This window comes from Pieris brassicae, chromosome Z (assembly GCF_905147105.1).
Source record: "Pieris brassicae chromosome Z, ilPieBrab1.1, whole genome shotgun sequence".
NCBI lineage: Eukaryota > Metazoa > Arthropoda > Insecta > Lepidoptera > Pieridae > Pieris > Pieris brassicae.
In genome coordinates this window covers 3,120,536-3,137,806 of record NC_059680.1, presented here as the reverse complement: position 1 = coordinate 3,137,806, position 17,271 = coordinate 3,120,536, and the positions used below count along the sequence as shown (strand labels likewise).

At 31.5% G+C, this 17,271-nt stretch overlaps 1 protein-coding gene across 3 annotated transcripts in view; it reads left to right on the top strand.

Annotated features, from left to right (window-relative positions):
* The window catches only part of LOC123719003 (dipeptidase 1-like), an 81,472-nt gene that overhangs the window by 57,290 nt on the left and 6,911 nt on the right, over positions 1-17,271 (top strand). For all 3 annotated transcript variants that reach the window (XM_045676076.1, XM_045676078.1, XM_045676077.1), the window contains 4 exons: positions 2,307-2,463; positions 6,196-6,250; positions 6,853-7,029; positions 8,914-8,998. In XM_045676076.1, coding sequence (XP_045532032.1) covers positions 2,307-2,463; positions 6,196-6,250; positions 6,853-7,029; positions 8,914-8,998 — 474 coding nt within the window. The remainder of the gene's footprint in view (positions 1-2,306; positions 2,464-6,195; positions 6,251-6,852; positions 7,030-8,913; positions 8,999-17,271) is intronic.

Genomic DNA, 17,271 nt, shown 5'->3' with positions numbered 1-17,271 from the left:
CCATCATCTTTCATCAAGTATATTAGTAGTTATTATGAAGATACAATAAGATCTTTCCTCTTATTATATTTGTGTATGTTCTGGAAATTTCCCAATTCGTTCACAAAAACATAAATAATTTTTAAGTCAACGACGGACATCGGCCGATCTAAGAATTGGTTATGCCAATAATTTATCTGGAATTATATAGGACAACACTTGTTGTATAGCAATCAAGGTTTATAATAATTTACCAAAAAAACAGTTAAAGAAACTAGAGTACTAGAGTGTTTAAATATATATTAAAATAATATAAACATATAATTAATATTATTTTAATAATTTCTAATATATTTTAATATCTCACGATGTAGTAATAAAGTAATAATGATTTGATTATATGATGATGTAATGTAATATGTAAATTATGTTTTTTTAAATATTTAAGATAAATTTGCACGCCAAATAAATAATTATTATTATATAAAAACAACAGTGTTACAAATTTTGGATGACTGACTGAATCACTCCTTCGTCTCTTTCTCACAAGTTTCGTTAACGCCGTAATGAAAAGAGTACAGTATTATATTTAAAACTGTACAATTAGACTAACCAGCAGAAGTTCTTTCCAGTAACCATTATGCATTTCTTACTAATAAGCGAATTCTCTACGCTTAATTACGTAGTCTCTGTATAGTGGCATACGTATTTCAATGAGTCAAATGCAAAAGAACTAAGAAAGATCAGAGCTATAACTTGGATGGAATAATTAAAAAAAATATATCTCGTTATTTTAATTAATTTGTTTTAATACTGCCATCGTAAAGCGTATCTGTCACAGTGACATTTTTAGTATTCTTTTCATTGATTTTTTTATTATTGTATTTAAATTTTAAAAAGCACAGTTTATATTGTGACAAATAAATTGTTTTTTTTAGAGAAAACAGAACACAGAGCATAGAATACATTTGTTATGTTCTGTGATCTGTTTTGTTTTACATATTAAATCTTGATATACAAAACAGCATAGTTTCGCTCGCGTCGAAACAAACGTCCTAATGTATTATTATTTTGAGTACTACATGAATTATTCATTTACTTTGATTTGAAATCCCTAGCTTACTATATCGCAGTGGAATTCTTATTTATATTCAAGGCCGATGTCATAAAATGCTAGTTTTTCTATGCATAGTGTATAGGTAGTAATTGGATATATGTATTTTTATGGGTATTTTTTAGTTTATCGTTTCAAATCAATAAGACTATAAACTTATATGCGGAAGAAAAATCAAATAGATTTCGAATGAAATGAGATTAATTTACTTGGAACGGCAAAAACATTAAATATGCAAACAGTAATAATATTTTAAATTTTAAATATATACACACAAGGCAGCATATACAGTATACAGAGAGTAGCCTGATAATGCCGATGACTTTTAGTAGATAAAAAAATATACAATAATATACGTAAAAGTTACAGCCAAAAAGTATTTATCAACTAAGCAGAGAGCAAAACTATATTATTAATATTATAACGGGCAATATCGTCCATTAATATATCTGTAAGTTCGTTATGTTCTATTTCGTTCTGTTTAATGTCCGAATAGTTAGTGTTTAAAAAGCATAGGTTTTTTAAAGGCCTTTTGTTGTTTCTGTTTGGCTCTATGATAAACATATACAAATCCTAATGACTTCAGTAACCGGTAAATCTTAATGAACGACTTTGTATTACCCGGTACAATTTCGAAAAACTGATTTTTATTTACGTAAAAAAACCGTATATTTTTGTATATGTTGTTTGTTGTTGTTTGTTTGTATATGCCAAACTATAAAATTCAACCACCTTTTTGTGGTTACATATATACATCCTCATTATCCTAGTAATTATAAATTCTTGCAATTTTCCTACATAAAATTTTTCACCATATAAACGTTTGTCGTGCATTGTGCAATTTAAGTTCATAAGCGTACGTACGCCGCTTGTCCAATCAAGTAATAGAGGTAGTTTTGTCTACCCAAACCAATACCTTCCTCAGTCTACACGTTTCTTCCTGGTCTTTAGATCTAAGAATTACTCCCGATATTTATAAGTCTCTTTCTGCCTTTAGATATAAGAATTACTCCCGATATTTATAAGACTCTGCAGTACTGTCTAAACAGTTATAATTCCTTCAGATATAGTTGTATTGTGGAAAAAGTAAGTGACCTTGAAACCTAAAAAGTATCTTGTTTAAGATCAATTACAATTTTGCCCGATTATTGGCGGCAAAAAAAAGCATAAAAACTGTTTGCTGTCTTAATAATTTGACTAAATTTATCCACAGACATCTTGGAAGCTCACAACGCTCGGCCTCGAAAGATCGCCTCTCTAATTGGCATCGAAGGAGGGCACTCCATCGCTAACTCTCTTGGAATACTTCGGAGCTACTATCAACTGGGCGTCCGATACATGACTTTGACACATACTTGTAACACTCCGTGGTAAGTTTACGACTTAAGCGAAGATTTTAGATCAAATTAAATTTGATTTGGAAATACATAAAAAATATTAATCAATCAAAATACGTTTAGTCATTTTGTATGCGCATGCTTATTAATGTCAAAAACGTTCACGTCAACGTCAACGTTCAACGTCAAAAATTCGCGAATGAGCAAGACGCCATACGTTCGCGAAACTATCAAGAGGCCTTATTCTGGGAAGAACGGGCAAGAAACTCAGCAAGTTTTACCCTCCCTCTACATTACAATTATTCAAAGGAAAATTTCATTCTTTATTAGCGCAATTATTACCACAACGTCATTAAATTTACATAGGTAAAAAAATAAAAAATCTTTTCTATGATTTACCACATTCACCATTACACAAATATTCACAACACTTCAAAGATAACAATATAAATTATAACAATATAACTAGTATTGCTACGCGTTGTTGTCTCCTAGGTAGTCATTAACTGTGTAGTAACCTTTACATATAATTAACTAATTAATAAAATATTTCGATTTTTCCAGTGGTATCACTCATCGGAACTAAAATAAAATGTTTTTTTAATCTCAAAATGATAATCATTAATAGAAATAATAAACATAAAGACGAGATACTTTTTGACACAAACATTTTTGAAGTACCCTTGATTAAGATTGAAATATTTGCACTCACAATGTTTCGAGAAACATTTCCCTATTTGGAAATATAACACTTTAATATATATTGTTTTCATAACAAAATTAATGCCTGCCTCGAAATATGATAACAATCTTCTTCATAAAAACAAAATATTCGGAATTTTCCTTAAGAGTCCCTTTTTCCTCATACACAATTTTTTTGTTAAAATACAAAATAAAGTAACGCGAGAATATTTCAGTGTGAATGATACATTTAATTCATTCAAAGATTTTTTGGGACTATAAAAATATACTGGACATTTAGTATAATTATACATTACTTAGAGAGAATGTATTAAAGTATACACTCTATACAGTGTATCGAACACAAATACTTTTTACATAAATTTTAGTCGATTCTACGTCGAGTCGTAGCTTGAGTACGAAAATAAATACAATTTGCAAATGAAACTCGTTGCCATCCAGCTGATACGAGGTTGTCAGAAACCAGTTCAAAGGGAACTTTAGCGAGTGCTAAGCAAAGAACTCAGGCCCAATTTAATTAAGATCTATCGACAGGAGATAGTGGCCCAAGGGAATTCGAATGAGAACGTTAGCTTCTTGACTGTACTTGACACATACTAACATTGAGTACTTGCAATAAAGCCCTACCGCTCTATGAGGCAACGGGATTTCCGCAGTTCGCAACAGATATAATCCTAACACTTCACGAACGATTCGACAATCAAGCTTACGAAGTTGAAATGAATACCATTATCGAACAGTAGCTTGAATTGTAAAATATTAATTTCATCTTTTTTTATGAAAAGGACTCCTAATTTGGACAAACCAAAGAAAGATACCGCACGGCATTACTACTTATTTTATCAAAGGGTGACAATGCCAGCCTTTGGATGGACGCTTTTGCAAAAGTTATTACATTGGATATTTCCTAGATATTATACAATTTATTAATTAAAAGCTTATTATTTATACGTATAAGTTATATTTAAAATTTCCTTACCTACAAAGTAATGATACAAATAATTAAAAACATGTGTGTACACTTATATACGCGCGGTAGAAGTTATACTTCTTTGGCGTAACAAGATAAAAATCTTTTCAAATTCAATCGCCTTATAATACATTTGTAGAAAAAGCGACACTAACAATAGAAAAAAGATATTTAATACATTGAAATTTTCATTATAACGCATTATCTACTGAAATCGAAATCGCATCGAAAAATTTCCTAATTTTCATTAAGGCGCTAAAAGAAGTATAATTTCGAAAAATATTTAAAATACAATTAAGACAAATTTAAAAAGTTTGGTTCGTATGGCAGTGTACCTTTCACGCTGGCACCATTTCCTCGCTGTATTATCATAATTATTCTTGAGCCAGTAAAGCACCAGCTCTGGAGTCACCGGTAGTACCGGTCTACCAGGTACCAACTTAAATCTTTAATAAGCGCTCTACACTTGAACCCATGAATCTCTACTCCAAAGGGAACAAAGGTCCGAAGTTGGAAGAAAGACTCTTATATTTGTGTAGCCTGCCTGCTCTGCGGCCGTCCCTAGATATTATTTACAACCTTCTGTAATTCTGTGCTTGCTAGTACGCAAATATAAATGTAAATATGAATACATTATACAGCACCAAAGATTCTATCACAAGTTATACTAAATGTCTTCTGTAAACCCAGAAAGCAATTCATCTGTATTGCTTGTCTTTACAAGTGTAAATTAATTTAATTTAATTTCTTTGTGTTATTTTTTTCTCTGTCTATTCTTGGTTAGTTTAAAAATTCATATTAGGTCACGTTCTTCAATCCGCCGAAATTGAAGCAAATACCAATTTGTACGCGAGCCGTTGTTGGAATGTAAAAATCGACATCCCGCGATAAAACACAAACAATGTTTGTGAAACAATTTTAACTCATCGCATGTTGACTCGCCAATTTATTCCTAACTATGTTATACTTCAAATGGATTTGAGGATAATTGAGTGTTGTTTGGTAATTATATATTTGAATCGAATCGTTGAATTGAGTACTTTGAGTGGAAAAAGACTTTCAGAGCACATATTTACCGTCTCCGTTAATGGTTAACATTCATGATGTAACTAAGTAAATCTGGGTTTGACGGGGAAACAATCCTGGTAGGGACAAAATTGGCAGTTTTAAAAAATTATCAACATATTACAACAACAACAAAAATTCACTGCATAAGTTCAAAATCATTTATTCATTTGGGTAGCACAATGTTCACTTATGAACATCAATAAAAAAATACATATTGAATGGTAAATTATTCTTACTGCCAGTACTCAAATCAAAGGTATAAACGGACGAGAAGAACTGGCAATAAACTCTCCGCGCCTTTCAATCGCCAAACTTTTTGTATAAAAAATGTTTGTAATGAGCTGCAACCATCACACCATGATCCACGTGACATCTTAAGTAATTAATAATAAAAAATAAAAGATTTTTCCTCTATCAGCAGAAGGCTTGATGAAATAAGAGCAGTATAATTTAACACAGTGAAATAATTGTGCCAAATTACTCCAAATAAGATATAGAGTTGAAATTCCCGTAACAACCATCCACTTTGCTATACTGACTCTTCTCTGAGTACTTTTTAATTTTTAACGAGCGCCTGGTGTAACTCTCGTATTTCATTGGATCATAAAACAGCTTATCAACAATTCATACTTCAGCCATAGAGACAAGTTAATTAATTAATGTATTTCTACACTCGGGGCTTCGTTCTTAAGTAATTAGTTAATTACTTAAACTAATAAATGAAACCGAACCGTGTAACATCTACCATTTTTAATTATTTTAAAACAAAGTAAGCATTTGTTGTTAAATGAATTTCTGAAATTAAATGAAAATAAATTATAATAGTTTGTTGTGTGTAAGACGATACAAATACGATACAAAGTTTTTTATATAAAACCTATACTCATAAAACAATACCCGAATGTTCAAATAACCTGCAAATTAAATATATCTTTATATATAACTAAAGAGAATTTGAGAAATAAAACAAATCATTCAAGATTTCATTATTACTTGTTACACTCTAATTGTATACATTCTTTCAGGGCGGATTCGTCCAACGAACCTGCCGCTGCTAACGGTCTAACAGAATTCGGAGAGGTGAGTCTACAGATATACAAACAACAATAGCGAATATTTATGCGCTATTGCGAAATGTATTTAAATAATATATAATATTAATTCCTTTTACATTAATTGCGTTCTTCAATGTATTAATCTGCTTTGCAATGCGAATATATTTATTACACTTATATTTTATTCATTACTACATACAAGACTCGTTACACTTTGATATGGTAATATTATTTTAATGTGTTTTAGTGTATAAGGCTTCAATAAACTGATTAAAGGTCTATCCTCTCAATGCTAACGTGCATGGCTAACTTAAAATCAAGCACGTCGAGTTTTCAAACATTAAGCACTATGTGTAAGCTTACGGCTAAGCAAACTGTCGGGAATACCGACTTTATTAGCTATGAAGGAAAATTTATCGTTAGAATTACAATATAAAATCAGGGAAAAGCGTCTTGTGCCATTGTTCAAAAACTTAATTTTTCAGTTTTATTGTTCATAGTAAACTCGATGAATTCACGTTTCAAACAATTCAAATGATTTGCTTAACTGGCAATATAACAAGAAATTATATTGTTTTCTAAAGCTTCGTGAATTCAACGTTTCTATGAATATTTATATGTTCACAGAAAGTGGTTAAAGAGATGAATAGACTGGGGATGTTGGTGGATCTGTCCCATGTCGGTGAGAACACAACTCGGGCTGCGATTCGTCTCTCAAAGGCCCCAGTTATCTTCAGCCATTCGTCTGTATACAGCCTCTGTGCTCACAAAAGAAACGTTCCCGATGACATCATACAATCATTGGTAAAACAACTTTTAAATAACGCTAACTCTAACTAAATCAATTAGTCAACGAGAACCACGATAACTAATAGTAAGATATTGAAACATTTAACCATTAATTAATTCAATAGATCATAAATTATTTATCAGATAATTTGTAGTTCACGATTCATGCAAGAAGTTGTCCAACTTGTGTACAAACAATCTTCGAATTCAATACATATAAATAGAAGGTTAATAATAATCCATAAATAATAGTATAATCTTCAAAAACTATACGTGCTGATTTTATACGAGTAAGGCTGTTTTTGAGATTATAATTAAGAACAAATCTAATAGTACACAAAATAGAAGTTAAACATCAAACATCACCACGGTTACTGATTTTATAATAATAATTTGGATTTCATAATCTCTCATGGGCTCAAATTTATTTATCTGATACATTGACATAGTTTTTCATCAGGCCTTTACTTTTTTTGTCTAAGACTTGGATGCCAGGGCCACGCGATTTTCTATACCGTACAAGTAAAGAGTTAATTGTGAGGGTAGAACGAAACATTGATCAGTAATATGCTGAGTTTTTACAACTTAACATCTACTTTTATCAATTAAACTAATTTCTAGATTCAATCAAAATGTTTTTACAAATTTATTTTGGAGTTAATAAAATATAAATTTTCTATCTATAATTGGCCTCGTTTTACTTACCAAATTTTGAGGTTATTTGTTTTAGCTTTTTTATTTATTAATTTACCCGCATTTTATTTATTATATCTACATAAAAAGAGGTCATTTTACATTTGTAAGGTCTGTTGATAACTTTATCCTCGTGAAATGTTGAATGTAAATTATTTCAATTCCCGATAGCTTTTCTTGACGCTTAATATTGCTGCGAGCGAAGCATCTTATTTTTTTTTGTAATCTGTTCCATTGTTTTGAACAAAAAATTAATAAAGTTTTTCTATTTCCGAACTTACAACGTTTTTTCAATAGTCACTGAATGGTCAAACACACAGTAAGCTTGAGATATTATATCTGTTTTTACAATATAGTAAACTTTTACAGTATTATTTTTGGTGTATGCAATGTAATCATACAACAACAGCATTACATATACAAGCCGTTATACATACAAATCGTAATTTAGTTATGCTATTGTGTTATGTGGAGGCAACGCCCATTATTTGGTATACGGATGTTCAAACCATGTATTATTAACAATGTAGCAAGCACAGATACATACACACAGTGGATATAATTACCTATATTCAAATAATCAAATAAATATTTAAACAGATTGCCAAAAATATTTAAAAATAATGTTAGTTGTATATTTTATGTACAATAATTTTATTCGCCATTTATTAATATAAAAAATTGCTTTAACAAAAAAGCTATTATTTATATAATTAAAGTAATAAGGATATTTTGGACGTAAATATCAAATACGATAAATTATCATTTGTATTTACTTTTCTCTTGTATAGTTATGTTAGTAGTTGTTATTAAATACGCAAGCTCTATACAATTATTTTACAATTTATCAAGAACGTTGGCAAAATTTGTTTGTTTGTTGACGAGATTATAAAGGACATTTGACATATCTACCGGTTTACAAGTTACATAGTCCATCACTGTCCACATAGTATAGTACATACGCATAGCTACGAACTACGCATTCGTAGATGTTCTCCTCCCTATCTATTTACAAAAAGGCAACAAATTCGCCAGGATTGTTTAGCTATTTCCCAATGTAGTTTGATTCATATTTATAAATATATGCAATTACAGACAATGCTAACTAAGCGACATTATCATCCTCCTTTGTGGAGCAAACCCATATGTTTTGAAGACTTTTGGCAATATTCTTAATACGAATTATTTAATATTATTTGTTCACAGAAAGCAAATGGTGGATTGATCATGGTGAATTTCTTTCCCGACTTTGTGAAGTGCTCTCCCAACGCCACTATATCAGATGTAGCTGGTAAGTAGTAGTTAGTTATTTATTACTTTAGTTAAAATGTCAAACGTATTGAATATTACTGTGAACTTATTATCGTAACAGATCGTAAGGCGCAAACATTTGTAGTGTTTAAACTTTGTATTAGAGCTCGGGACACAGCAAATCAGCCTAAAATATTAAAACGGGAATGGACAAAACATTCCACACCAATAAAATTATAACTCTCCTCTCCAGGAAGGCGTAGAGATCCATTACTATCCAGATCCAAAAACTATTCGATGAAACTTAAACTACTCCCTATCCTATTCTGGATCATCTGAATGATCCGAATTTTAGTTTTTGTTAATACGTATAGAGCTACGTAGTTATTATTACAAATTTATTTTCACATCAATTTAAGCTTGTTAAATAAAGTTATAAAGTAGATAGGCCATTGTTTGGCGCGCTTTAATATAAATCTATTTATATATATATATAGAAAATATATTATATATATATACATATATATGTTTTAAGAACCTGTGTAGCTCATGTGGGCTTTGTTATTAAAGTAAAAAAATCAATAATGCCGTTTTTCGACGGATAAATTAAGTTTTGATATAATTTCTCTTGACCTATATAGCAATAATAAAAATTATTAAAAATAAAATGAAAACAAATATTGGTCCTGTGGCTGTTGGCTTTAACGCTGGCAGCATTTCCCCGCTGTATTGCGATATATTCGTAGAGCCAGGAAAGCATCAGCTCTGCGGTTACCGGTCCTATCCACCTCTTGACGCCAATTCAAATCTTGTGCTGTGAACTGTCCACTTGAACCCTACAGCCAAGAGACTCTCGAGAGTCCAATGAATTTTATCTCTATAATAAAATTTAATATAAGATAGTATTTTTTTTTATTATTTAGCTGTCCAATTCCAACTACTCTTGTAACGTAAAAATCAACACAAAATAAATAAATGCCACAAAGCATATTTGGACAAGCCTTTGATATGTCAACAGCTTTATAGAAAACAAATGTTTCATGGAAAAAGTATTGTACTAATAATACCAGTATTGACTGTTATTAAAACTGGAATTTCGGCTTTAAAAATGTTCACTGTTGTGAATTAGAGTACTTATAATTGGTTTCGTATTTGTCATGTATTATAAATCTGTAAAATAATAAGTGCGAGTTTAACTAAAAGTATTAAAAAAGCTGATTATTTTATTATACACAAACATTTATATTGGCATTCGTTTTTACTTGTTTTATTCTGTAGTTTTCAGCTTTTGATTCGAACGTAACCAATTTATTTCCAGCAAAAAGTTTTTTTATATCAAAGGGGCTTTGGCCAAAAAATTGCTAAAACTTATAGGATTAGCCGGGATACTTCCTATAGACCTCCGTATTCAAGAATGCCTTATACGATATATGGAACCCCTCCAGCGTGTCAGCATGGAGATTCCAGAGGGAAAAGAATTAGAGAGGATAGTGCACACTCCATGTCGATCGAGCAAGTACCGGCAATAATCCGTAGAACATTTGCTTGTACATTGCCCTATATTCGCACCGTCCAGACACGATTTGGAGCAAAAAACACAGATGACAGTAGACTTCCGGCCTACAGGACATATTAACAAAGCAAATACCGTGCCTGGAAGGGCTCTGCGAGAAAATTATTAAATATGCGGAGGCAAACAAAAATGAAAGAAAGGGTCTCTTATAGCAATTTCGGCCCGGGTCGCCCATGAAAGCATTTCACTAATACGGAAATCACACATGCGTATTATGAATTTGATATGCTTTTACACTAAGATCACGTTGCTGGTACGTCAACACTTTTGTCGATTTATTCGAAAGAACTAATCAACTTGAAAATATTAAACTTCAAATTGTATTTACTAATACGCTGATCCGAAATTTTAAAATGATCACATCACACCATCATGGAATGGTATGGATTTGTAATAAAGTAGGCAGTGCCCACAAGGTTGATCGGTTGTTGTGCCATTAGATTATTGTCATATCAGAAGTCGCGCGAACTATTTATAAAATGCTCGAAAGCACGACGACACATATATCTGCAATTGAGTGTCAATGTGTTATGTCAATTATTAGAATAGAAAATTATTTGTCATTTATATAGTCCGATCAATTTAGACCAAAAAATTACAGTGAAGGTACATAAAGTTCCAACAAGCCGAAAATCAGTAAAATTGTTCAAAACATAATTAAATATATTATTAAAAGTTTCCCATCATTCCTGTGTACAAATTGTATTGATACATTTTTTATAGATGATTTTATGATCTGCAATTTTGTCTCAGGTACTTTTATGATAAAACTTACCGTTTTGCTGGAAATCGCGAAAAACTATTGACATTAAATAAAAAATGTACACGGGAATGTCGGATAACTTTTAAATATTATTTATAATTATTTTTAATTTTTTTTTACTGATTTTCAGCTTTATGTACCTTCGAATGTCTAAATTGATCGGGCTAATATGCTAAAGCTTTGAGTTATACATGCGGGATTAATGTCATTGGTTGGATCTTCACAATTTGACATACAGATACACATCTAGAACACGAAATTTGCAGGTAAACATGCCATCCAATCTGGATTCGGTGAGACAAATGTAACTACACAATACACAATATTAACTTTTCTGATTTCCATTGAATATTTGATTACCATGAATATTTACCATTTGTTAAATAAAACGTTAAGCTTTTTAACTTTTAGTATTATGTGAAAATACACAAATACAGTATGACATGCCGTTAAACTTTGGATTATTTTTTATATATTGTATAAATAACGCCTGCAATTTTTTCTTAAAACTGAGGCCACCGTCAAGTAGTAATTTAATCCACATTGCTTTAAGATAACAATATAATTAATTGTCAATAAAAAACATCCTTGGAAAAATTTTCAGACAATAAGTTCATTATTAAACTCAAACAAAACTCCGACCGAAGAAAACTCTTATAAAATAATGGTATTATATGTCGGCCCTAAAATACACATAAATGAATACAGTCGAGATCAATCAATTTTCCAAAGGAAAAATACATTAATATTACGGTAAACAAGAGTGCTCTTTGCACGGCCAGGTCAGTCCTGAATAATTGAGTGGGTCACGCAGTTTCTGCTACCGAAATGATGTCATCAATTTTTATGATATTATTATCCACATGCGCTGAATTACGGTTAATGAATCTTAACAATTTCAGTCCATAAAAAGCGTACAATAGAATTAATCTATCCACTTTATTTTGATGAAAAACGAAAATATTTTTATTTTATAAATTCCAAGCGGAGTAATACTTTGGAGTATTTTATTTTAATTTAACGGCAATCTATCCGCTTACGGCACTTAATCCTTTAAATGTATGGACCTATTTTCAAAAATTTACCGCACATTGCAGGTGTCTTTTACTGTAAAAGAAAGAGTTTATTATCTAAAAGTGAAGTGAAAAAGTGTAAGTGTTTCTTCTAGTGCTGAAGTTATACGTATATGTAAAAATGTATCGTGTTAAAGAACAGCCAAGTATTAAGAGACGATCTTCTATAAACTATTAAAATTGGAGCGGTCTTTTAAAAAAAATTATATATCTGCAAAATTTTAATACGCTAGTCATAAATGGAATAAGAAACGAATTTAGCAAGAATAGGAAAAATTCAAAATTCTTATTCGTGTTCTTGAAAGGTCAGTGTAAGGTTTTCTATTTACTTTTTATCTTATTATTTCATAGAGCAGAAAAGAATGTTTCCAAAAATTTAATTATATTATTTTTTGAAACATCGTCAATGCTGCGTTTGGCGCGTTAATCCCAATCGATTATTCGGTTTTATGTAACCACCTAACACTAATATTCAAATAGAGAAAAACTTTCTATTTAGAGCCAGTTTTAATTTTAGAGATAATTTGTTGAAAGTTTCGTTTGCATATTTCTAATGGAAAACTATCCGAGCCCAGCGGTTTTAGATGCAATCATTTGCAGATCACAAAAGCTCGCATGATATTTGATTGAAACCTGGGAAGGAGAAATAATCCCCTTTTATGTGATTTATGCCTAACTTTAACGGTGCTGGAACGGCAGCTCTTAATATGGAATATTTTTTTACGTTTTGCAACATTTTTCATTTATGATCCGCTTTTAATGGTCGTTGCATGATGTTGTTTGTATATCCGAGCAACTAATGGACTAACCTATATATATAGCTTTTTTTTTTAATGTTGATCCTGGATCTGTGCTCTTATTCCTGGCTGAATTTACTGTATTTCCATGCTTATACGCTGATCGTGGACAGCACCGGCTTTACTGACTGTTTACTTGAATATCTGTTATATCATTTAAAAAACCGAACGTTATAACGAAATGCTGGTATCAGAACTTTGTTAAATCACTACGGATACACATTTCATATGACAACAATAATCCAACAAAACTTGAATTGAGTTCCTGAAACTCATGAGAAACTTGCAAGTTTACTTTGCAGTCAAATAACGTTGCATACAACTTGTAAGAGATTTTACATTATTCATGATGGGATTTCTGTAAAAAAATTGAGTTGCCCCCGGTATAAGTAGAAGGTCATTAATGTTAAAACTACTATTTAATAAATATAATAAATCTATAATTAAGTCTTGTCTCTCTCCCTAAAATATGTCGGGGTGGCCGATAGCTGACCATGCGTCATACTCGTGAACGGGTGTTACTTGTGGTGAATGGTCGTACTTGAATTCGTGTATGCGGTGATATTAGTTATTTCGACTACATATTTGCGTGTTGTTCCTACAAGAATGTAAGTGCGTGCTCCTATTTCACCATGCCTCCTGCTCATAGAGGACAAATCTTGGTTTTTAATTTATTTTATTATTATTAATTACTAATTATGTCATGTGGAACATGGTGTAATGATTGCAGCTCCTTACAAACGTTGTGTAAAACAAAAACTTGGCGATTAAAAAGTGTGGAGAGTTTATTGCCAGTTCTACGTCCTTCATTTGAGAACTGTCAGTAAATTTAAAATAAGAAGCACTTATCCAACATAATTTTATATATACATATATATGAGATACAGGTATAAAAGCAATAACTAACCTTAAAATAAAATAATTGAAATATATTATTAAAGGCATATATATTATCAATCCCATATAAGGCATCGCTCCGAAGATACTGGCAGCGTTCCCCCTATGAATAGCTAGACTAATTCTTTGTCCGAGGTAGCTGCCAGCTCTTCGAACTCCTGTGATCTCGACTAATCTTTTTGATATTTCTTTAAAAAGCCTTATAGCGTTAGGACCCCACGGACCAAGGGTCTCGACACCGGACGGGACAAAATCATATTCGGAGCCTAGACCCCCTGTATACATATACATTTCTGTTCTTGACGTTCATAAGTGTACATTGTGTAAAGGCCTGTATTCACTTTGATTAGTGATTGTAGAAAACAAATGTGGACAGACACTGATTAGTGGGCTGCGTAGTAACGTAATTAAAAGCGTGTTCTATTTCTTTGCGAGCGAACTGCGTCACGCGTCACGTCCCTACCCCCTCACCCGTAGTGTACCTATCAAAACATGTCATTTCCGTCTGCAGCGTCGGACGCTGTGTTGTAAAAAAAATGGCGAAGTGGGCCGACGACATAACTTTTACAGGAGTATGTAAAATATGAATATACAATACAACATACAATCGTAAAGACCCTAGCAACAAATTTAAGGGAGCCCGAAATGCGGCACTTTTACGTATTAGTAAAGCTATGAATATACCGGTTTTGGTAGTGATCAAGCTTATGCTCAAATAAGAACCTTGAAGTCTACATATTCGCAAGAGGTGAAGAAAATTAAACAAACAAATCTTGCTGATTGACAGCTATCGACTCGTGAATTTATTTAACAGAGCGACTAAACAAGAATTGGACTCGATATGTATATTCCAAGTATACATAGTACTAATCACCCTCAAATACTAATCAAAATAAATACAGGCCTTTCTTTACCTATATGAATAAATAATTTTGAAGTTATTGTATAATATATATATGAAGATGAAGATCATATTCCGGCCTCTCTTTATAGTTTAGTACTTGAAAAGGTTTTGGGTGTTTTTAAAGATTTTATTAAAGATCGATAGACAGATAGTAACTCCGGAGTACAAAAAATACACAATGATTGCGTGTTAGCTTAATTTTGTTATATAGAGTAATATTTATATACAACTTAACTTGAGATTTCCTACTGTGGACTTTTAGTATATAACAACACTTATTATATTGTAATAGCGGTTGGAATAACTTAATTAATACAAATTTTAATTATAAATAATTTTAACAAGTCAAAGAGAAAATCATACCGAAAAGCTTCGTCATGCAAATCCATAAGCGGATGGATTTACATTTTTTCGTGAATCTTTTTGAGAGTTATAGCACAAATAAATTATTCAAATTGAACCATTACAGGTCAATGCTTATTTTTTATTATTATTTATTAAAAGAGAAGCCTATATCAACGGATGGACAAATGGAACTCGCGAACTGTGGAATCGACTCCCGGTGGGTGGTTTCCCTGAGACATACGGTTTACAGCTATTTTAACTATTTATGAAATATTGACGTTCCCAATGTCACAGGAAGTCTGGTTCCATTCTGCTCTGTTTATGTTTAGGCCAACTCAAGTCCATCTACATTACACCATTTCAGAACTATTATATGTTAATATGAAAATTACGCCTAGGCTCATCTTTTACTTGACGCTTCCGGCCGAGACCCTTTTTACTAATATGATTTAAAAAAGTATAAGTAAAATATGGGAGCAGTGTTGGCCGGGTGGCTTCTCTCATCCCTGAGGTAGGATCGTAGGTTCGATCCCCGGCTGTGCACCAATGGACTTTCTTTCTGTGTGCACATTTAACATTCGCTCGTACGGTGAAGGAAAACATCGTGAGGAAACCGGCTTGCCTTAGACCCAAAAATTCGACGACGTGCGTCAGGCACAGAAGGCTGATCACCTACTTGCCTATTACATTGACATGATAATGAAACAGATATCTGAGGCCCGGACCAAAAAGGTTGTAGCGCCATTGACTTAGTTTTATTTGTTTATAAGTCAAATATAAGGTAATAATAAAATATTTATTTATTCCAATACCATAACTTGTCGAACGAATTTGCTTATAAAGATAATTTTGCAATTATTACACTTTTTTAGTAATTGAAAACTTAAAACAACACCAACACAAACAGCAACACAGTTAAACAGTTTACCATGTATGTCTATTTGTTAATTTTTAATGTAGCCCATTGAAAGTCCCTAATTCCTACAGGAAAGTTCAATCATACCGCAAAATGATTCCAATTCAATTGTTAAGGTAAATGTCAGAGCAATACGTGTATAACGCATTCACGGGTCTCCAATGTGTCCGGAATACCAGCTCAAATTACAAGATCATTACTCAAACAAGAAATACGGTTGCAAGAATGATTTGCGGCATTTGTTACCTGCACCACTTGAACATTTAATTAAAAACGTTCGGGTGTTATATTAAATTTGTATTTTAATTCTAAAGCATATGCATTATTACAAAATATATAAGCTTGTAAGAGTTTTAAGGAACTTCCATTTTATTCTATTGAAGTTATACTTTTGGCGCATTAGACAAAATGACGAGCGCACGCCGTCACAAAAGACCGATACCCGCACACCGTCACAAAAAACCGACACCCATAAAAAATGTTCCATTTCTTTAGTTATGTAGAAATATTTCATTTATAATAAAGCTTTCAATGTATTAAATACCTTTCTTCTATTGTTAGTCCCGTTTCTTCTACAAACGTAGAATAAAATGTTTGAAAAGATTTTTATCTACGACGACAAAGAAGTATAACTTCTAACGCGCGTAAATACACGCACGTTTTTTTGTTTGCAATCATAAATAAAGGTTGGAACTTTATAATAAATGTAAACTATATTTATTTTACTAATTCAGGTCTTTATATGAGAATTATTTAAAAATAAAATATCATTAGTATTACATCACCTATTTTAAGTATCAAACCTTAATCTTAATTGCATAATATTGCGTTCAATAATTACACGGAACTATTAAATAATATAAATTAACATATAATACCAGTATTTAAATCACTTTGCCGGTAGAAACTTTTTGAGAATGAGGGAGATGAAATAATTAATTTGAGTTTGTTATAATATTCTTAACATACTAATAATCATAATTAAAAATTCATTAATAGAGAATTAAACAACAAAATTAAAAGGTTTGGTCCCTTGGCAGTGCAG